The 15358-nt window shown below is 44.3% G+C and overlaps 1 protein-coding gene across 1 annotated transcript in view; it reads right to left on the reverse strand.

Annotated features, from left to right (window-relative positions):
• SDHA (succinate dehydrogenase complex flavoprotein subunit A) overlaps positions 1 to 15358 on the reverse strand; it is a 39735-nt gene that overhangs the window by 17364 nt on the left and 7013 nt on the right. The window contains exons 2-7 of the mRNA XM_032765533.2: positions 14640 to 14726; positions 14112 to 14273; positions 13354 to 13497; positions 12732 to 12896; positions 11161 to 11309; positions 9207 to 9331 (exon numbers count right to left, since the gene is read on the reverse strand). Coding sequence (XP_032621424.1) covers positions 9207 to 9331; positions 11161 to 11309; positions 12732 to 12896; positions 13354 to 13497; positions 14112 to 14273; positions 14640 to 14726 — 832 coding nt within the window. The remainder of the gene's footprint in view (positions 1 to 9206; positions 9332 to 11160; positions 11310 to 12731; positions 12897 to 13353; positions 13498 to 14111; positions 14274 to 14639; positions 14727 to 15358) is intronic.

Genomic DNA, 15358 nt, shown 5'->3' on the forward strand with positions numbered 1-15358 from the left:
GAGTGCGGCTGCAGAGGATGTGCTGGCTGCCCTTCCTGCCAGCCACCCATTGGCCTGCGGTGGCAAACCGCAGCCAGTGAGAGCCACAATCGAGTCCGAACTCACACCCCCTGCGGTATGGCGGGCAGAGTAAACAAACTGCGCCCAGGCATCCAGAGGCTTTCCGCTGAACAAGCGGCGGACCGGCTTGAGAACCACTGGTTTACAGGAAGCCAGTGTTTAAGGCTAAAAACTGGTTAAATTGGTATATTGCACCTTTTGGGGCAGACAATCTAGAATTTTTGAGAATGAACCAGTGTCAGGAGCTGGATATCACACCTGGGAGAAAATGCCAAAGGGCCTTGGGGATTTAAGTGCCACCTATTATAACCTGCCAAGGAGGAACGACAGGGGCTGCACAGCCAAGAGAGAGTAACTGAGCTGTTGAATTCTGGAGGTGTCAGGGGAGCCTGACACCCAGCAAAACAAGAAAGATTCCCTCTCCCTGGAGGCAGGGCAGTAACAAGGTGACCCACATCCTGGCTTCTTGAGATAGTCACACCACTGTCAATACTCCAAAGTTAATGTTTTTAAATTGTTTTTCTATTATATTCCACCATTTGGGCCTCAAGCCTCCTCCTCAAAAGACTGTCTAAAATTTTACATTTATGATCTCCTGCCTAAGCAATTTTTGTACCAATGCGTGAGTGTTGGTTTAAAAAAAGCCACGATGGTGACATAGAGTACAGTCAGAAGACTTTTTAATTGTTAAGCTGACCTTTGTGAAGATCCCTTCAAACTGTCTAAAATCCAATTGTTTTATTTATCTGTCCCAAAAGGTCAATTAGTACTTTGAGCATTATTCCTTGGAAACAGGTTGGTGTTAGTTATTTGGACTGCTCACTATGATCACGCTGAAACAGTTTTCCAGTGGAGCTTCTAAACTCTGCAAGGTCTCAAATGTTTCTATGATACCCTGTTGCCGGAGCGACTTAACTCAGAAACCATACTGGATACGATCAAAGGATTTTATTGACTGTCTGCCAGTTCCAACATCTTTGCGGCTCCAACTTACTACAGCCTGTAAGCCGAAGGAGGATCGAGTGCAACATCGTATGCTTCATATGCGCCTCCCTGCGGCGGTCCACCTGGGCGAGTGAAAAGATTAGCTTAGTTAACTCTTGTCTTTGTCTTCTCTTCCCTCAAACTTAAGCAAGACCCACTTGATCATCTTCACTCCTCTGAGGTGATCCTGAGAGTGAAATTGTTTGGCTGATTAAAAATTTAAGCGAATATTGACATTCGATAATTTCGATCACTTAAAATCAAACTGTGAAGATTCGTTTGACCAAAAAAGCCTTAAAGTGATAAATGTATGGTAATATCATAACTATATGTTATACTGTGATAGGTGGCAAGGCACGATGGTACAGTAAAGTACATGAGAAACAGGTATGTTATCCCAGAGCTAAACAATCCTTAACCCGGTAACAAATGCAGTTTGCTCCAGGTTAATCCAGGCACCTGCAGCCAATAAGATCTTTCTAGAAGACAGCTAGAGATAGCTACTTTTAATTAGAACACTGCAGCCAATCAAGGGCAGGCCTAATCAGGCACCTGGATTTAAAAAGGAGCTCACCCCAGTCGGACAGGAGAGCCAAAGGAGAGGAGCTGTTGTGAGGAGCTGGGAGCAAGAAGGCAAGAGCTGAGAGTGTGAACTTGCTGGAGGATTGAGGAGACAAGCATTATCAGACACCAGGAGAAGGTCCTGGTGGTGAAGGATAAAGAAGGTGTTTGGAGGAGGCCATGTGAAGGTAGCCAGGGAGTTGTAGCTGTCATGCAGCTGTTACAGGGAGGCACTATGACAGCTGTGATCCACAGGCCCTGGCTGGAACCCAGAGTAGAGGGCGGGGCTGGGTTCCCCACCTCAACCTCCCAACTCCTGATCAGACACATGAGGAGCTGACCCAGACTGTGGGTTCCACAAGAAGGGGAAGATCACTGAGGTGAAACTAAATCCGCCAATAAGGCCGCAGGCCCACAGGTGAGAGGAGAAACTTTGCTCACAACTGTGTCAAGTTGGCGATCTTTGGTGTGCACAGCGGTCGTCGAAAAAACAAGGAGGGCTATTATAAATAAAAAAAAAAAGTTTATTTTTTTCCACCACATGATGGACATGCTAGTGCGGGACTGTACAAGCAACAGCAGCGCAGCAGGAGGGCCTCCCGATTGGTCCAGGCAGTCACGCCAACAGGAGGCAGTTGCTCAGCGTGCGGCAAAAACTAATCGCCTGCTGATGGACCAGGCTTCTCAAAGACCTAGCTGTCTTGCGGGACTGGAACCAGGTAAAGACCCTTAAGAGCTGAACCGTGTGGCATGATGGGCGCGGCTCCTTGGGCCACCACCTGCGTGCACAAGTGACGCGAGGATGCATGATTGGCGAGGCATACCTTCTGGCCTTGAGAGGACGCCCTACGGCGCTGGCCTAGAGGGTCAGTGGTCTGGCATCCTTGCCCCATTCTACGTGGCGAGCCAGAAGGCCTACCATGATCTGCTGAAGAGCTGGCAGCGCCTACCTCCAGCTGAAAGCAGAGATCCTGGCAGATGCTGGGCGTAACAAAGCAGTGCGGCCAGTGGATATCACGAGTTGGGAGGTACCAGGAAGCAACCCCGGTTCCAAACTGTATGACCTCTACATTTCCGAAGTGGTTGCAACAAGATATTCCAGGTCGGACGAGATACTAGAGGTTCTGGGCATGACCGCGTTACATGGAGGGCACTGCCACCCAGATCTCCACAAATGGGTAGGTCCCAGAACGATCCGTATCCCCTGATGAGAGATGTCACGGTGGTAGAAAGAGCATGACAGCCAGGGAATTGGCCTGACTACCCAAGGAAAAGCCCCCTTCGTAGGAAAACAACCCAGCCTTGGAAAGCTGGGAAAGCCAAACCCTGGGGAGTCCTAGTGAAGGATAGAGGGGCGGGCCGAAAACCACAGAGACCCAGAAGGGAAAGGGATTGGCCTGATGGGGGAAACCCTGAGACTAAACCCCTAACCCACGCATGATAGGGAATGATTAGAAACAATTATAAGATGTTATACATGGGCCGACACATAGCAGCACAGTGTTCCCAGCCGAGGAGCTATGCCAATGACCAATTGGGGTTGGACAGTCCCATTGCTCCCTTATCCACCTTGCGGGGTGTGAGTTATGCGGGGCTAACACGGACACCAGGCTGGTGAAGATAAATGGAGTAGAAACTTACAGCACTTGTGGAACTCGGGGGATTGCTATCACCCTTATATCGGTAGAGCTGTTAAAAATAGCCAGCTGCTACAAGCCAACGGCGTCGCTAATGACATGCTGTGCGATGGGGGCCGTAGGTCTATTACCCATCATCCAGTGGAGACAGAGGTTCAGGGGGAACCCCATTGAGGTGACAGTGGCGTGTGTTGCTAAATCCCATATCCTGTAGTCGTTGGGAGGACTATCCGGGTTGATAAATTTATCCCCAGAGGCTGGAGGGAGATGGGGACCCGTGGCAGGCGACTCATCTGTTGGCGGAATGTCAACCCCACATGTTTTTCAGGTTTTCTCAGATCTATTCTCCAGCCCCCCAAAAGGCCCAGAAGACAAAAAAGAAGGGCTGCGAAGGCCTTGGGAACCCAGATCCTGAACCCAGGCCAGAAGACCGCCGTATGTAGGCAGCTGACCACGAGCAGCCTCAGAAAATACCAACACAGAAGGTGAGCGGAAGCTGCCCCAGCCATGATTGGGTGATGAGCCGTTGAAAGAAATGCGAGCGGCCCCTTGCAGAGCTCTGCAGGTTTAGTCCTGGAGAGAGGGACCGGCAGTGGCCCTTAGATTATTTGTCGATAACTGCAGTGAAAGAGCGTGGCTGAGATTACGATGGCACACCAGTGGTGAGGGAAGCTCTGGGGTCCAGGGACCCTACTTTTATAGTGAAGAAGTCTCCGTACCGTGTGAGTGCAAACTGCAGAGAGCAGGAGAACATCAACTTCGGTGCCACAAAACATCAAAAGCCATTATTGAGCACTCACCCACAGTCACCTGTTTGGAGGTACCTATTGGGCTTAGAGGAAACCCAGGCCAGGATCTGCGGAGGATTCTTCTGGCCAGAGTACATGAAGATGTCAGGCGATACTGCAATCTCTTTGTCCGAGAGTGTCAGGTTGAATAGCCCTCACCCCACTTGCGGGCCCTTTTGATACCTCTGCCAATAATAAAGGTTCCATTTGGAACGCTATAGCCTGGATCGAGTTGGGCGCCGGAGAACGACAGTCGGATGGTTCATCCAACATGTTCTGTGTTTTGTACTAGACTATGCAACCCGATACCAGACAGCTGTTCCCCTATGCAACACGCTTCCAAGGATCAATAGTAAGGGCTACTACATGATCTTTCCCAGGCTTGCGGCTCACCCAAGGCAGTATACGATGTCAGGGACACCCTTCGTGCTCCCAGTTGATGAAGATCCTGTTCATTGGCTCCATGTACAAGCCCTAGGACCTCTGTATACCACCCCAGACGAGGCCTTGTGCAAGGTTCAATAGGACCTCCAAGGCCTGATCAGGAAAGTGGTGAGCCGGATTGGGAAAGCTGGCGATACCCTGTTCTTATCCTCATGTTTGCCATCCGGAGCTCCACAGAGCCTCCAAAGGGTTTCTCTCCATTCCGAACACAACATGGGCGCCCATCCTCGGGCATTGGATTAGCCAGAGAAACCTGGGAAGAGGAGCCAAATCCTGGAAGGAACTGATAGTCCAGCATCTTACTATGAGATGATGGGACTTCGGAGGCTCGAGTTACACCATTGTTTCGGAACACTCTGGAGCAAGACAGGAGACCCAATGAACCATATAACCACCAAGCAAGCTTCGACGCGTTCCAACCAGGGATCGAGTAATGGTCCCGGTACCACAGCGAAAGCAAGCTTATTGGCCCAGTGGCAGGGACCCTGTATTGATGATTGAAGCCGCTGCGCGCAGAGGAAACTATACGGTGCGCAGCCAGGTCGCAGCGAAACCTGAGCAAATTCTACACATCAATTTCTAAACCTTGGCATGATCGAGAGGCAATGGTTAGTCCCCAGGAGAACCCTTCCCAGAAGTAACTTAACGAGAAGTGAGGAATCACCCACTTGACGCCCATCAAAAATTGAGGCACGCCCCGACATGATTTAATCGCAATTGAATGATGCTTCTCTACAAACCAAGGCGACAAACTAGACTTCACCAGTATCGGCACGATTTCCGGAGCCAATAACACTGAGCCCCCGAATCAGCAGCCAAAAAGGGACATCAGGTGAAGTAAGAAAATGTTTAGAATTGCGTATTAGAACTCCTACAGTTCATGGTTCAGTCCAATTGTTCTATGCCTAAACCTATTCGTACCTGCGATTCTTAATGACTTGCGCCTGAATGAAGTATCCAGGTCGATGCATACCCACATCGACAAACTGGATTGACCGACGGGTTAGTGCCGCAATTCTTGACTACATGGATCTGACAAAGGGTATTGGGCAGATCCCTGACAAAGAAGCCTTAAAGAAAGAGAAGCTTCTCACCCCGGACGGCGATTACCAGTACACGTCCTCCCTTTTGCGGCTACATGGGCCCAGCTACATTCCAGCGCCTCATGGATAGCTGCTGCGCCCCCATACTAGTTATACAGCCGCATACTAGATGATTCATCATCCAACTCCAGACTGGGGAACCCACTTGGAGAAGTTGAGCCGTACTACGCACTTAAGGCGGGTTGGCCTCACCGCTAACCCTCTAAAATGCGCCATAGGACTGGCAGAGCTAAGCTACCTGGGATATATTGTAGGAAGGGTATAGTGAAGCCCCAAACTAATAAGCTAGAGGCGATTCGAAACTGGCCCCAGCCGACACAAAAGAAGCAGTCCGGTGCTTCCTGGGTGTGGTAGGCTACTACCGCGTTTTATTCCCCCACTTTGCCAGTAAGGGCAAGTCCTCTAACGGAATTGTGGAGGCCGAGGTCCAGACATGGTGAAGTGGACGACGCAGCCAGAGGGCATTCATAGACCTTCGGCAGCTCTCTGTAATGGACCCCATCCTCATAGCCCCGGACTTATCCAAGAATTTATTTTGCAAACAGATGCTTCCAAGATGGGGTTGCGCAGTTCTGTCGCAAATGATTGGAGAGAAGAACACCCATCCTCTACCTAAGCCAGAAAGCTGCTCCCAAAGAACAGAAGTATGCAGTAGTCGAGAGGAATGCCATGCTGTCAAGGTGGGCCATGGAGACACTGCGTTATTACCTCTTAGGCCGGCGATTTACTCGTGACGACCATGCACCCCTTCAGTGGGATGCAGAGAAATAAGGAAAAGAATGCAGGGTCACCAGGTGGTTTCTTGTCCCCAACCATTCCTGTTCCGCATATGCACAGGGCTGGATGCCACCACAGCAGCACTGATGTCTTTCACAAGCACACTGCCTGGTGTCCCAAGTTGCCCAACCCTATGATGTTGAGCAGAGGGGGGGATGTGTGATGGGGCAAGGCAGATGGCTACAGTAAAGTACTGAGAAACAGGTATGTTGCCCCAGGCTAAACAAATCCCTAGTACCCTGGTAACCAAATGGCAGTTGCTCCAGGTTAATCAAGGCACCTGCAGCCAATTAAGATCTTTCTAGAAGACAGTAGAGATAGCAACTTTAATTTAGAACACCTGCAGCCAATCAAGCAGGCTTAATCAGGGCACACTGGATTTAAAAAGGAGCTCACCCAGTCAGACAGGGAGGAGCCAGGGAGCAAGAAGGCAAGGAGCTGAGAGTGAGAGAGTGTACTGCTGGAGGATTGAGAGGACAAGCATTATCAGACAGTCTGATCAACTCCTCCTGTGTCTGATCAGAGTTGGGAGTTTGGGGGGAACCCGGGCCCGCCCTCTATCCAGGTTCCAGCCCAGGGCCCTGTGGATTGCAGCTGTCTATAGTACCTCTTGTAACAACTGCATGACAGCTACAAACTCCCTGGGCTACTTCCCCATGGCCCCTCCAAACACCTTCTTATCCTCACCACAGGACCTTCCTCCTGGTGTACTCCTTAGTCCTCCACAGCACACCCTCTCACTCTCAGCTCCTTGTGCTTCTTGCTCCCAGCTCCTCACATGCACTTCCTCTCCTCTGGCTCCTTCCTTTCTGACTGGAGTGAGCTCCTTTTTAAACCTAGGTGCCCTGATTAGCCTGCCTTGATGGCTGCAGGTGTTCTAATCAGCTTGTCTGCCTGAATTGGTTCTAGCAGGTTCCTATTTACTCTAGTGCAGCCCCTGCTCTTGGTGACTCAAGGGAACAGAAAACTATTCAGCCAGTGACCAGTATATTTGCCCTCTACCAGAATCCTATACCCCACGGCCTGGGTCTGTCACAGCATCATGAGGAGCATGGACACCATCAAAAGCAAACTTATGTGCAGAACCTTAACTACGAAAGATTCTTGATTTCAGTTATTAGAATGTCTTTAATCAATACGGGTGCTCATTTTGAAAGCTGTGTGCGAATAAAACTCTGGATTTCACAGTCTGATCAACTCCTCCTGTGTCTGATCAGAGTTGGGAGTTTGGGGGGAACCCGGGCCCGCCCTCTATCCAGGTTCCAGCCCAGGGCCCTGTGGATTGCAGCTGTCTATAGTACCTCTTGTAACAACTGCATGACAGCTACAAACTCCCTGGGCTACTTCCCCATGGCCCCTCCAAACACCTTCTTATCCTCACCACAGGACCTTCCTCCTGGTGTACTCCTTAGTCCTCCACAGCACACCCTCTCACTCTCAGCTCCTTGTGCTTCTTGCTCCCAGCTCCTCACATGCACTTCCTCTCCTCTGGCTCCTTCCTTTCTGACTGAGTGAGCTCCTTTTTAAACCTAGGTGCCACTGATTAGCCTGCCTTGATTGGCTGCAGGTGTTCTAATCAGCTTGTCTGCCTGAATTGGTTCTAGCAGGTTCCTATTTACTCTAGTGCAGCCCCTGCTCTGGTGACTCAGGGAACAGAAAACTATTCAGCCAGTGACCAGTATATTTGCCCCTACCAGAATCCTATACCCCACGGCCTGGGTCTGTCACAGCATCATGAGGAGCATGGACACTACATCAAAAGCAAACTATGTGCAGAAACCTTAACTACGAAAGATTCTTGATTTCAGTTATTAGAATGTCTTTAATCAATACGGGTGCTCATTTTGAAAGCTGTGTGCGAATAAAACTCTGGATTTCTGCACTTCCTCTCCTCTGGCTCCTTCCTTTCTGACTGGAGTGAGCTCCTTTTTAAACCTAGGTGCCCTGATTAGCCTGCCTTGATTGGCTGCAGGTGTTCTAATCAGCTTGTCTGCCTGAATTGGTTCTAGCAGGTTCCTATTTACTCTAGTGCAGCCCCTGCTCTGGTGACTCAGGGAACAGAAAACTATTCAGCCAGTGACCAGTATATTTGCCCTCTACCAGACTCCTATACCCCACTGGCCTGGGTCTGTCACAGCATCATGAGGAGCATGGACACTACATCAAAAGCAAACTTATGTGCAGAACCTTAACTACGAAGATCTTGATTTCAGTTATTAGAATGTCTTTAATCAATACTGTATTTTTGAACTTTAAACTTATTTCTTCAGGAATTATCAACTGATTTCTTGATGCAAATGCTTCCCAGGATTAAGAAACAAATGCAGTGTACAACCTAAGGTTTAAAAAATTAAAGGAATAATTCATTTTTGTTATGTTAAAGCTAGAGACAAGTGGAGGCACTAGATTACAATTTTGAAACATGAACCTAAATTTTATGAAGTAACTATATTTGGTACAGTGTTTAAAGCCCAAAATTAAGTGCACGTAAGTTTATACCAAAATGTACAACTTAAGTACTTTTTATACAACAGCTGAAATATCTCCCACTTTACTTCATAAGACTCCTGAATTCAGGATTCGGTATTTTTATCTACAACAGCTGCAGACGTCAAAAACATCTAAATAAGTTTAATGAATGTCAATTCCTTGCTTGCAATACTAAATGTTGCAGGGGAACCTGCAACTTGAAACTAGATGTTAAGGGTGAGCTAAAAAGCTTTTAACCTGCTTAAGACACTACACCTCTTAAATACTATAACACTGGGAGGCTTAATATTGCAGAGATGTTATTTTTTGAATACTTCAAATTCCTAGAAAGCAAAGAGTGCCTTTCTTGTCTTATACTGTACCTGTAGGGTGGAACTGTACAAACTCTAAGTCCTGGCAAGGAAGGCCAGCTCGTGTGACCATAGCTGTGCCATCACCTGTGGTGGTATGAGCAGATGTGCAACTGAAGTAGGTGCGGCCATACCCACTAGAGAAAACATTTCAAAAATTAAAATTTGTCCGCAATATTTTCCTTAAGAAATCAGTAGAGAAGTAGTAAGATTTCATTAGGATGTTTAGCTTATTCTCTGCACTTTGTGCAACAGCAGATTTACAATTCAGCTAAAGCAGAAGACTTTCTGCATAGCATTCAGTCAGCCACTGTACTCATTTATCACACATATTAAGCTTCTCACTAATTTAACCTAATGTGAACAAAATTGATAAGTTGTCTGCTGTGCAACTTGACCAAGTGGAGGATCATCTAGCTCAACTAATATCTAAAAAATAACTTGAAGCTAGTAGTTGAAAGAGGAATTGCACCACACTTCCTCTAGAATTGCTAACCAGGGTTCCTTTCAAAAGTTGTCAGTGGAATTATGTCCTACTAATGGGGTCAATTTTTTGAGAGAGAGAGAGAGAGAGAGGAATCATGTGCCATTTTCCCCTCACACACATATTGCTGTACTTTGGGCCAGTGATTTGGCTCTCCTTAATTAAATACCAGAATTGTAGTTTTTTTCTGAAAATGGTGTCTTTCTTCATGCAGAGTTCTTTCAGGAAGATAAGTTCTTTCTTCTCCGATTCTTATTTCCATGACACTACCTCAAGTACACAAGTTTAATGAGACTAGTGCTGTTAGCAAATTCTGGCAGGAACAGCATACTACAATGCCCAAGAGACAAAAAAATAAATAATGTAAAACCAGGATTTTACATCTAAGGTGCAATTTCCACAACGTGAAATAAAGTTTAGACAAAATTTCCAAATTCAATTGCATAAATTCTGGCAACTAAATTCATTTTTACATTGAAAAAAAAGTGTCTTGATTTTTCCAGAGGTTCTCAGCATACAAACCTCCTACTAACAGGACTGTAATTGCTAATTATATCTGAAAAAAAATCAATTAACTTATTTAGGGGACTAATTTAAGGCACCCACATTATGCAGCCACCAAACATGAAGTGTGCTTCTGTACACAAACTAGGTATTATTCCATTTATGCTAGAGTTGCTGATCTAAATCTAACAAGGAGATAAAAGACTAAAACACAGAACCAGAAGAGTGCAGGACTGACAAAAGAGGAGAGGGCAGAGATGATCAGTTTACCCAAAATTAGGATCACATATTTTTGCACCAAAATTACATGGGTAACAACAATTCATCTTTTAGTGATCCACTAGGTTACCCTGCAGTAAATCCATTTCTGTTTGTATTTTCTGAATATATTTTGACACTGGGAGCAGCTACACTGTACCTCACACAAAAATCTCCTGGAGGACAACTACTCAGTAGGCCCTATAGATGCATTGTCTTGTCACTGCCAGTTTACATCCAGTATTTTAAGTAAAAGCGGAAAGTATAATGCAACTTTAAAATATTTTAAAGATTATCCCTTACTTCCCAGCCCACACTAACTGCCCCTAGATTTAGCTTTATAGTATTGCTCTGGAACTTAAAGCTAAACTCAGGGTACTGAATTTACATTATGAAAGTATTAATTTTAAGGTTAAGTAAATACAGTATATTAAAGCATGGAACAAAAACTAAATGCAGTAATTAAATTTCATTTATACTGTTTTCACCCAAAAGGTAAAATGTCATTTAAGTAGAGGGATTATTATTCCCCATCTGTAAAAGGGAAATTGGAGACACATGAAATGTCTTGTGCAAGGTCACACAGTGTGCCAACACCATAATTTGGACTCAAACCTTTGTTTCCAGATACCTATATCCTCTAGGTTCTAGATTACGCTAGCTCACATTACCAAGTTTTTTTTTGTTTTTTTTTACTTCAATATAATTTTATCACATTACCCAGTGGCAATAACAGTGTTCTTTGCTCTTAAACGATGTATTGAGCCATCTTCTATGCAAAGTGCAATAACTCCACGACATTCTCCATTTTCCATCAGGAGGTCCAAGGCAAAATACTCAACAAAATAGCTGGTATCATATCTTAGGGACTAGAAAAGAAAACAATTTTCAATAGTCAAGGAACATGCAAAAGCTAAACAATTTCCCCCCCCACAGCCTCATTAAAAAGTGCTTAGTTACATAAGAATAAAATCAGACTCAGTTCTCATGGAAACTATTATCCAGATAAGCCTGTACGCAGAAAGTCTGCAGCTCTTTTAGAATAATGGCGTTCTACAAAATACAGAATGTTTAGATTGGACAGGCCACGTTTAATTACCAAACCATTTAAACAAACAGTCCCTCATCAATTTGTCTGAAAATGTTGTACTTATCGTTGGTATAAGTAACAATGAAGGTAGATGAGGAAAAGTTCTATGTTTCAGTTTACTTTGTGTAGTTGACAATACCTGGTATATGGTGAGTCTCACTTCCTGATCTCTTTCAGGTCCTGTCCCATGCACTAGCATATTACCCCTCAAATTACCCTGGGGAAAGCTCACTTCACATTTCTTCAAGCGCTATAATTGGGTGTTAACAGGGCCAAAGAGTACCAACAGCTGGGCAAGTGGACCAGGGGAGTTTCCTTCATCTTGGAAGAAGCACATAGCACCTAGAAGCAGGTGCCTCATCTCTCTTCAGCCCCTATACTATTTATTTATATTATGGTTCCACATACAGGCCTCATTCAAGATAGAGGGGAACAATTAGCTAAGCATTTGTAAAGAGTGCATAAAGTGCATGGGTTGTTAAATCCTCACTGAAATTAGGTCTAAGGGCCACTTACTAGTTCTTAATACTCTCGATATTTGTTCATCTTTTATGGCCTTGCACTAGGAGATGGACAGGATCTATTAACTAGAGCTGTGGTCACCAGCAGAGGCTGATGAAACAAGCTCAGGCAGTCTAGTGGTCGCATTTTTGCATTGCTAGAATCACGCTTACCCTCCTAGTTTCCTATTTGCTCTGAGGGTGGATGGAGGCTGATCTTACTTGCTACCTCCCTGTTAGGGTGCTCTGTCACTCTGGCCCAGTTTTTTCTTGGCCCATGAGAAGGTCTAGATGAACTCTTCCTGGGACTGGCCAAGGGGTGGGTGAGTGGTTGTGGGAGAAGGGACAATAGGTGAGTGTGTCATGGCAAAGCAGCAAGAGGAAGAGACTGCTTCCTCTGGCCACAAAATTAGCAGAGCTTACTATCTATGCATTCTCTCCAGGAAAAAGAGCAGGAAAAGCAGATTCTTTTTTCAGACTTCTTCTGTTTCTGTCACGCTGATATCAAGCAGAAGCATGCCAGGGGAAAAAAGAGGAGGCCTGGGATCAAGATTAGGAATTCTCCTGGATTCCTTGCTGACTCTAAACTCTCATACAGCAGAGCACACAAGTTAACCGCACTATTTTTAACAAGTTTTTTAAATGCCTATAGTAGCCATTAGTTAAAAACAAAAGTCAAGTTCTGTTTCGCAGTCTCTTACCCTGCCATACAGGGTATGCAACAGTGAGTGTCCTGTCCTGTCCGCAACACAACAGCATCGATGAGCCTGTCCCCCTTTCCCAAACTGAAGGCTCTGTCCACCAAAGGCACGCTGATAGATCTTCCCTTCTTCTGTTCTGCTAAATGGCATTCCATAATTTTCCAGCTGTTGAGCGCAAACAAAGTATTAGAGATATAGCTGTGGACTTCAACAAACAGGCAAGTTACTGTTAGGGATGTAAAATGTTAGCCAGTTAACTGATAGGCATTAGTCTTTCCAGTTAACCTGCCTTAACTGTTAACCTGCAGGCCAGCCAACTGGCCAGTCGGAGCAGCCCCAGCCATGCCAGCCCTTTAATCAGTTAACTGTTTTAATGAAATGTTTTTTGATTATTTAAGCGGTTGTTTAAACTTTTTAAATAATATTTACATCCCTAGTTACTGTTATGGTTGCTTTGTAACACTATCACCCACGCTCAAGAAGGCAACAAAGAAAGGATGTTCTCTTTATACTAAGTTTACTATTCCAGTCTAATATCTGTATCATTAAAATGTCACTATGGATACTGATTTATATTGCAGATAATTCTAACTCAAATAAACTTCAATATGAATAATTTCACCTCTACAACTGCAGCAGGTGCCTCCTCAGTCATGTAATGAATGGCATCCTGGTCTCCCAGCCAATCAGATCCTTTCACGGTGTCATAAAAGTGCCATCTCCAGTTATCTTCCTCCATGTTTCCCAAAGCAGCATTGATCCCTCCCTGAAAATGAAAAATATATTTCCCCAAAGTGACATTTAAAATGCATAATTTCAAAAGCCAGTTCATTTCTCAATTCCATTAAAACACACAATATTAAATAATATGCAAAACACTGGACAAATTACTTTAAAATCAAATTTATGTGCTGCGGCATTTATACAGCATACAAACCTGAAGAAACTGTGTAACCTCAAATGCATGTCTCTTTCACCAAAAGAAGTTAAGTAATACCTCTTATTAAACCAACCTACCTCGTCTTTCATTTATACAGTAGAAATTGAGTCTTAACCAACTTCACAATGGTTAACATCTCATTCCTTTTAGGGTAATTTATTCTGCTGTATAAAATGTTTTACAACACTGTACACACTTAAACAACTGAAATCACAAAATGGAGTGGCATGTTAATACAACAATAATAAAGCCATAGAATAAAAGTCAAACATACACAATTTTCCTAAACTGTTTTACTTAGACCTAACCTCCATTTTCACTAATCATAACGTGGGACTGAAGTTCAGTCAACTTATGAATCATAATACTCTATACATAAAGTCTATGTTACGAAAATATCAGTATTTTTAATGTCAAATTATCTATATTTAAAGTCTTACCTGTGCAGCAACAGTATGGGATCTGGTAGGGAACAGCTTTGTAACACATGCTGTATTAAATCCAGCCTCTGATAAACCAAATGCAGCCCGCAAACCTGCCCCACCAGCACCCACAACGACAGCATCAAATTCATGGTCCACTACTGGATATTGTGTAGAAATCTGAGGAGAAAGATTACTGTGTTAAGATCTTATGGCAAATGATTATAGCTCAAGCTACTGGAGGATATATAGCAAGTTTCTCAAACTGTGCATATCAGTGATTTTACCTGTATCACAAGCTTAGCACAGTGTAAATGAATCATTCAAGTAGGTTCCAGTCAATGCAGTATGTATTACTAAAAATCAACGCATGATCCATTTTAACGATTCATCGCCCTTACTGAAATTTTCTTCAACAAAAAAAGGTGTACATGAAACCAGAACTCTGATAATCCAGTTCTAGTCTCTTCCAGATTCCAGAAACGTTAAGAATATACACTGAACCACCGGGAAGGAAGACTGTTTCATAGACAAATATGAACTTACCGAATCAGAAACTTTAGCAGATGCATTCTTCTTTCCATAGACAGTAAAGTGAAAGTTACGTCCAAGAGCCTGGCAAGCTGCTGGCCACTGTTGAAACATGTTCAAAAATACGTAAAATGATCTAGTTTACAAAATGTTTTATGAGCCAGATTCCCAGAATTTCCAGTTATATGTCTAAAACAAATAGGCTTTACTTCTAAATGTAATATTATACATATTGCTAAAGAATATTGAATTCATATAGTTTTAGGGTAATTTGTAGGGGAGAAGTCCTGCTTATTCCTAAATACAAGATGTGACAGACGAAATCCACCCAAGATTTAAAAAAAAAAAAAAAAATATAGAGAGAGAGAGAGAGAGAGTAAGTAATCTCTGCACAGCACAGCCTGCAACACACACATGCTATTACAATTCCTGTGTTGACCCCCTATTCTCTACCAACACATGCTAACCAGCTAAAACAAGACCAATCTGCATATACTCTGACAGACAACTGTTTTTAAGCCTGAGGTAATATGAGAAGGTTTTAGAGAATGAACAGTATGAAAAAAATCACAACTATTTCACTTTTGTAAAGTAGTTTGGACTATTTTGTAACGTCATCCCAAAGCGTTTTGTCTAAAGTCACCAAAATTTGGTTTATTTTGTTGGCCACAGCAAGGCGTGAGACCTTTGAGAGGGTGGATGGTTATTTTTTTAAACTACTCAATGTGTTTTGG

The sequence above is a fragment of the Chelonoidis abingdonii genome, chromosome 2 (genome assembly GCF_003597395.2).
Source record: "Chelonoidis abingdonii isolate Lonesome George chromosome 2, CheloAbing_2.0, whole genome shotgun sequence".
NCBI lineage: Eukaryota > Metazoa > Chordata > Testudines > Testudinidae > Chelonoidis > Chelonoidis abingdonii.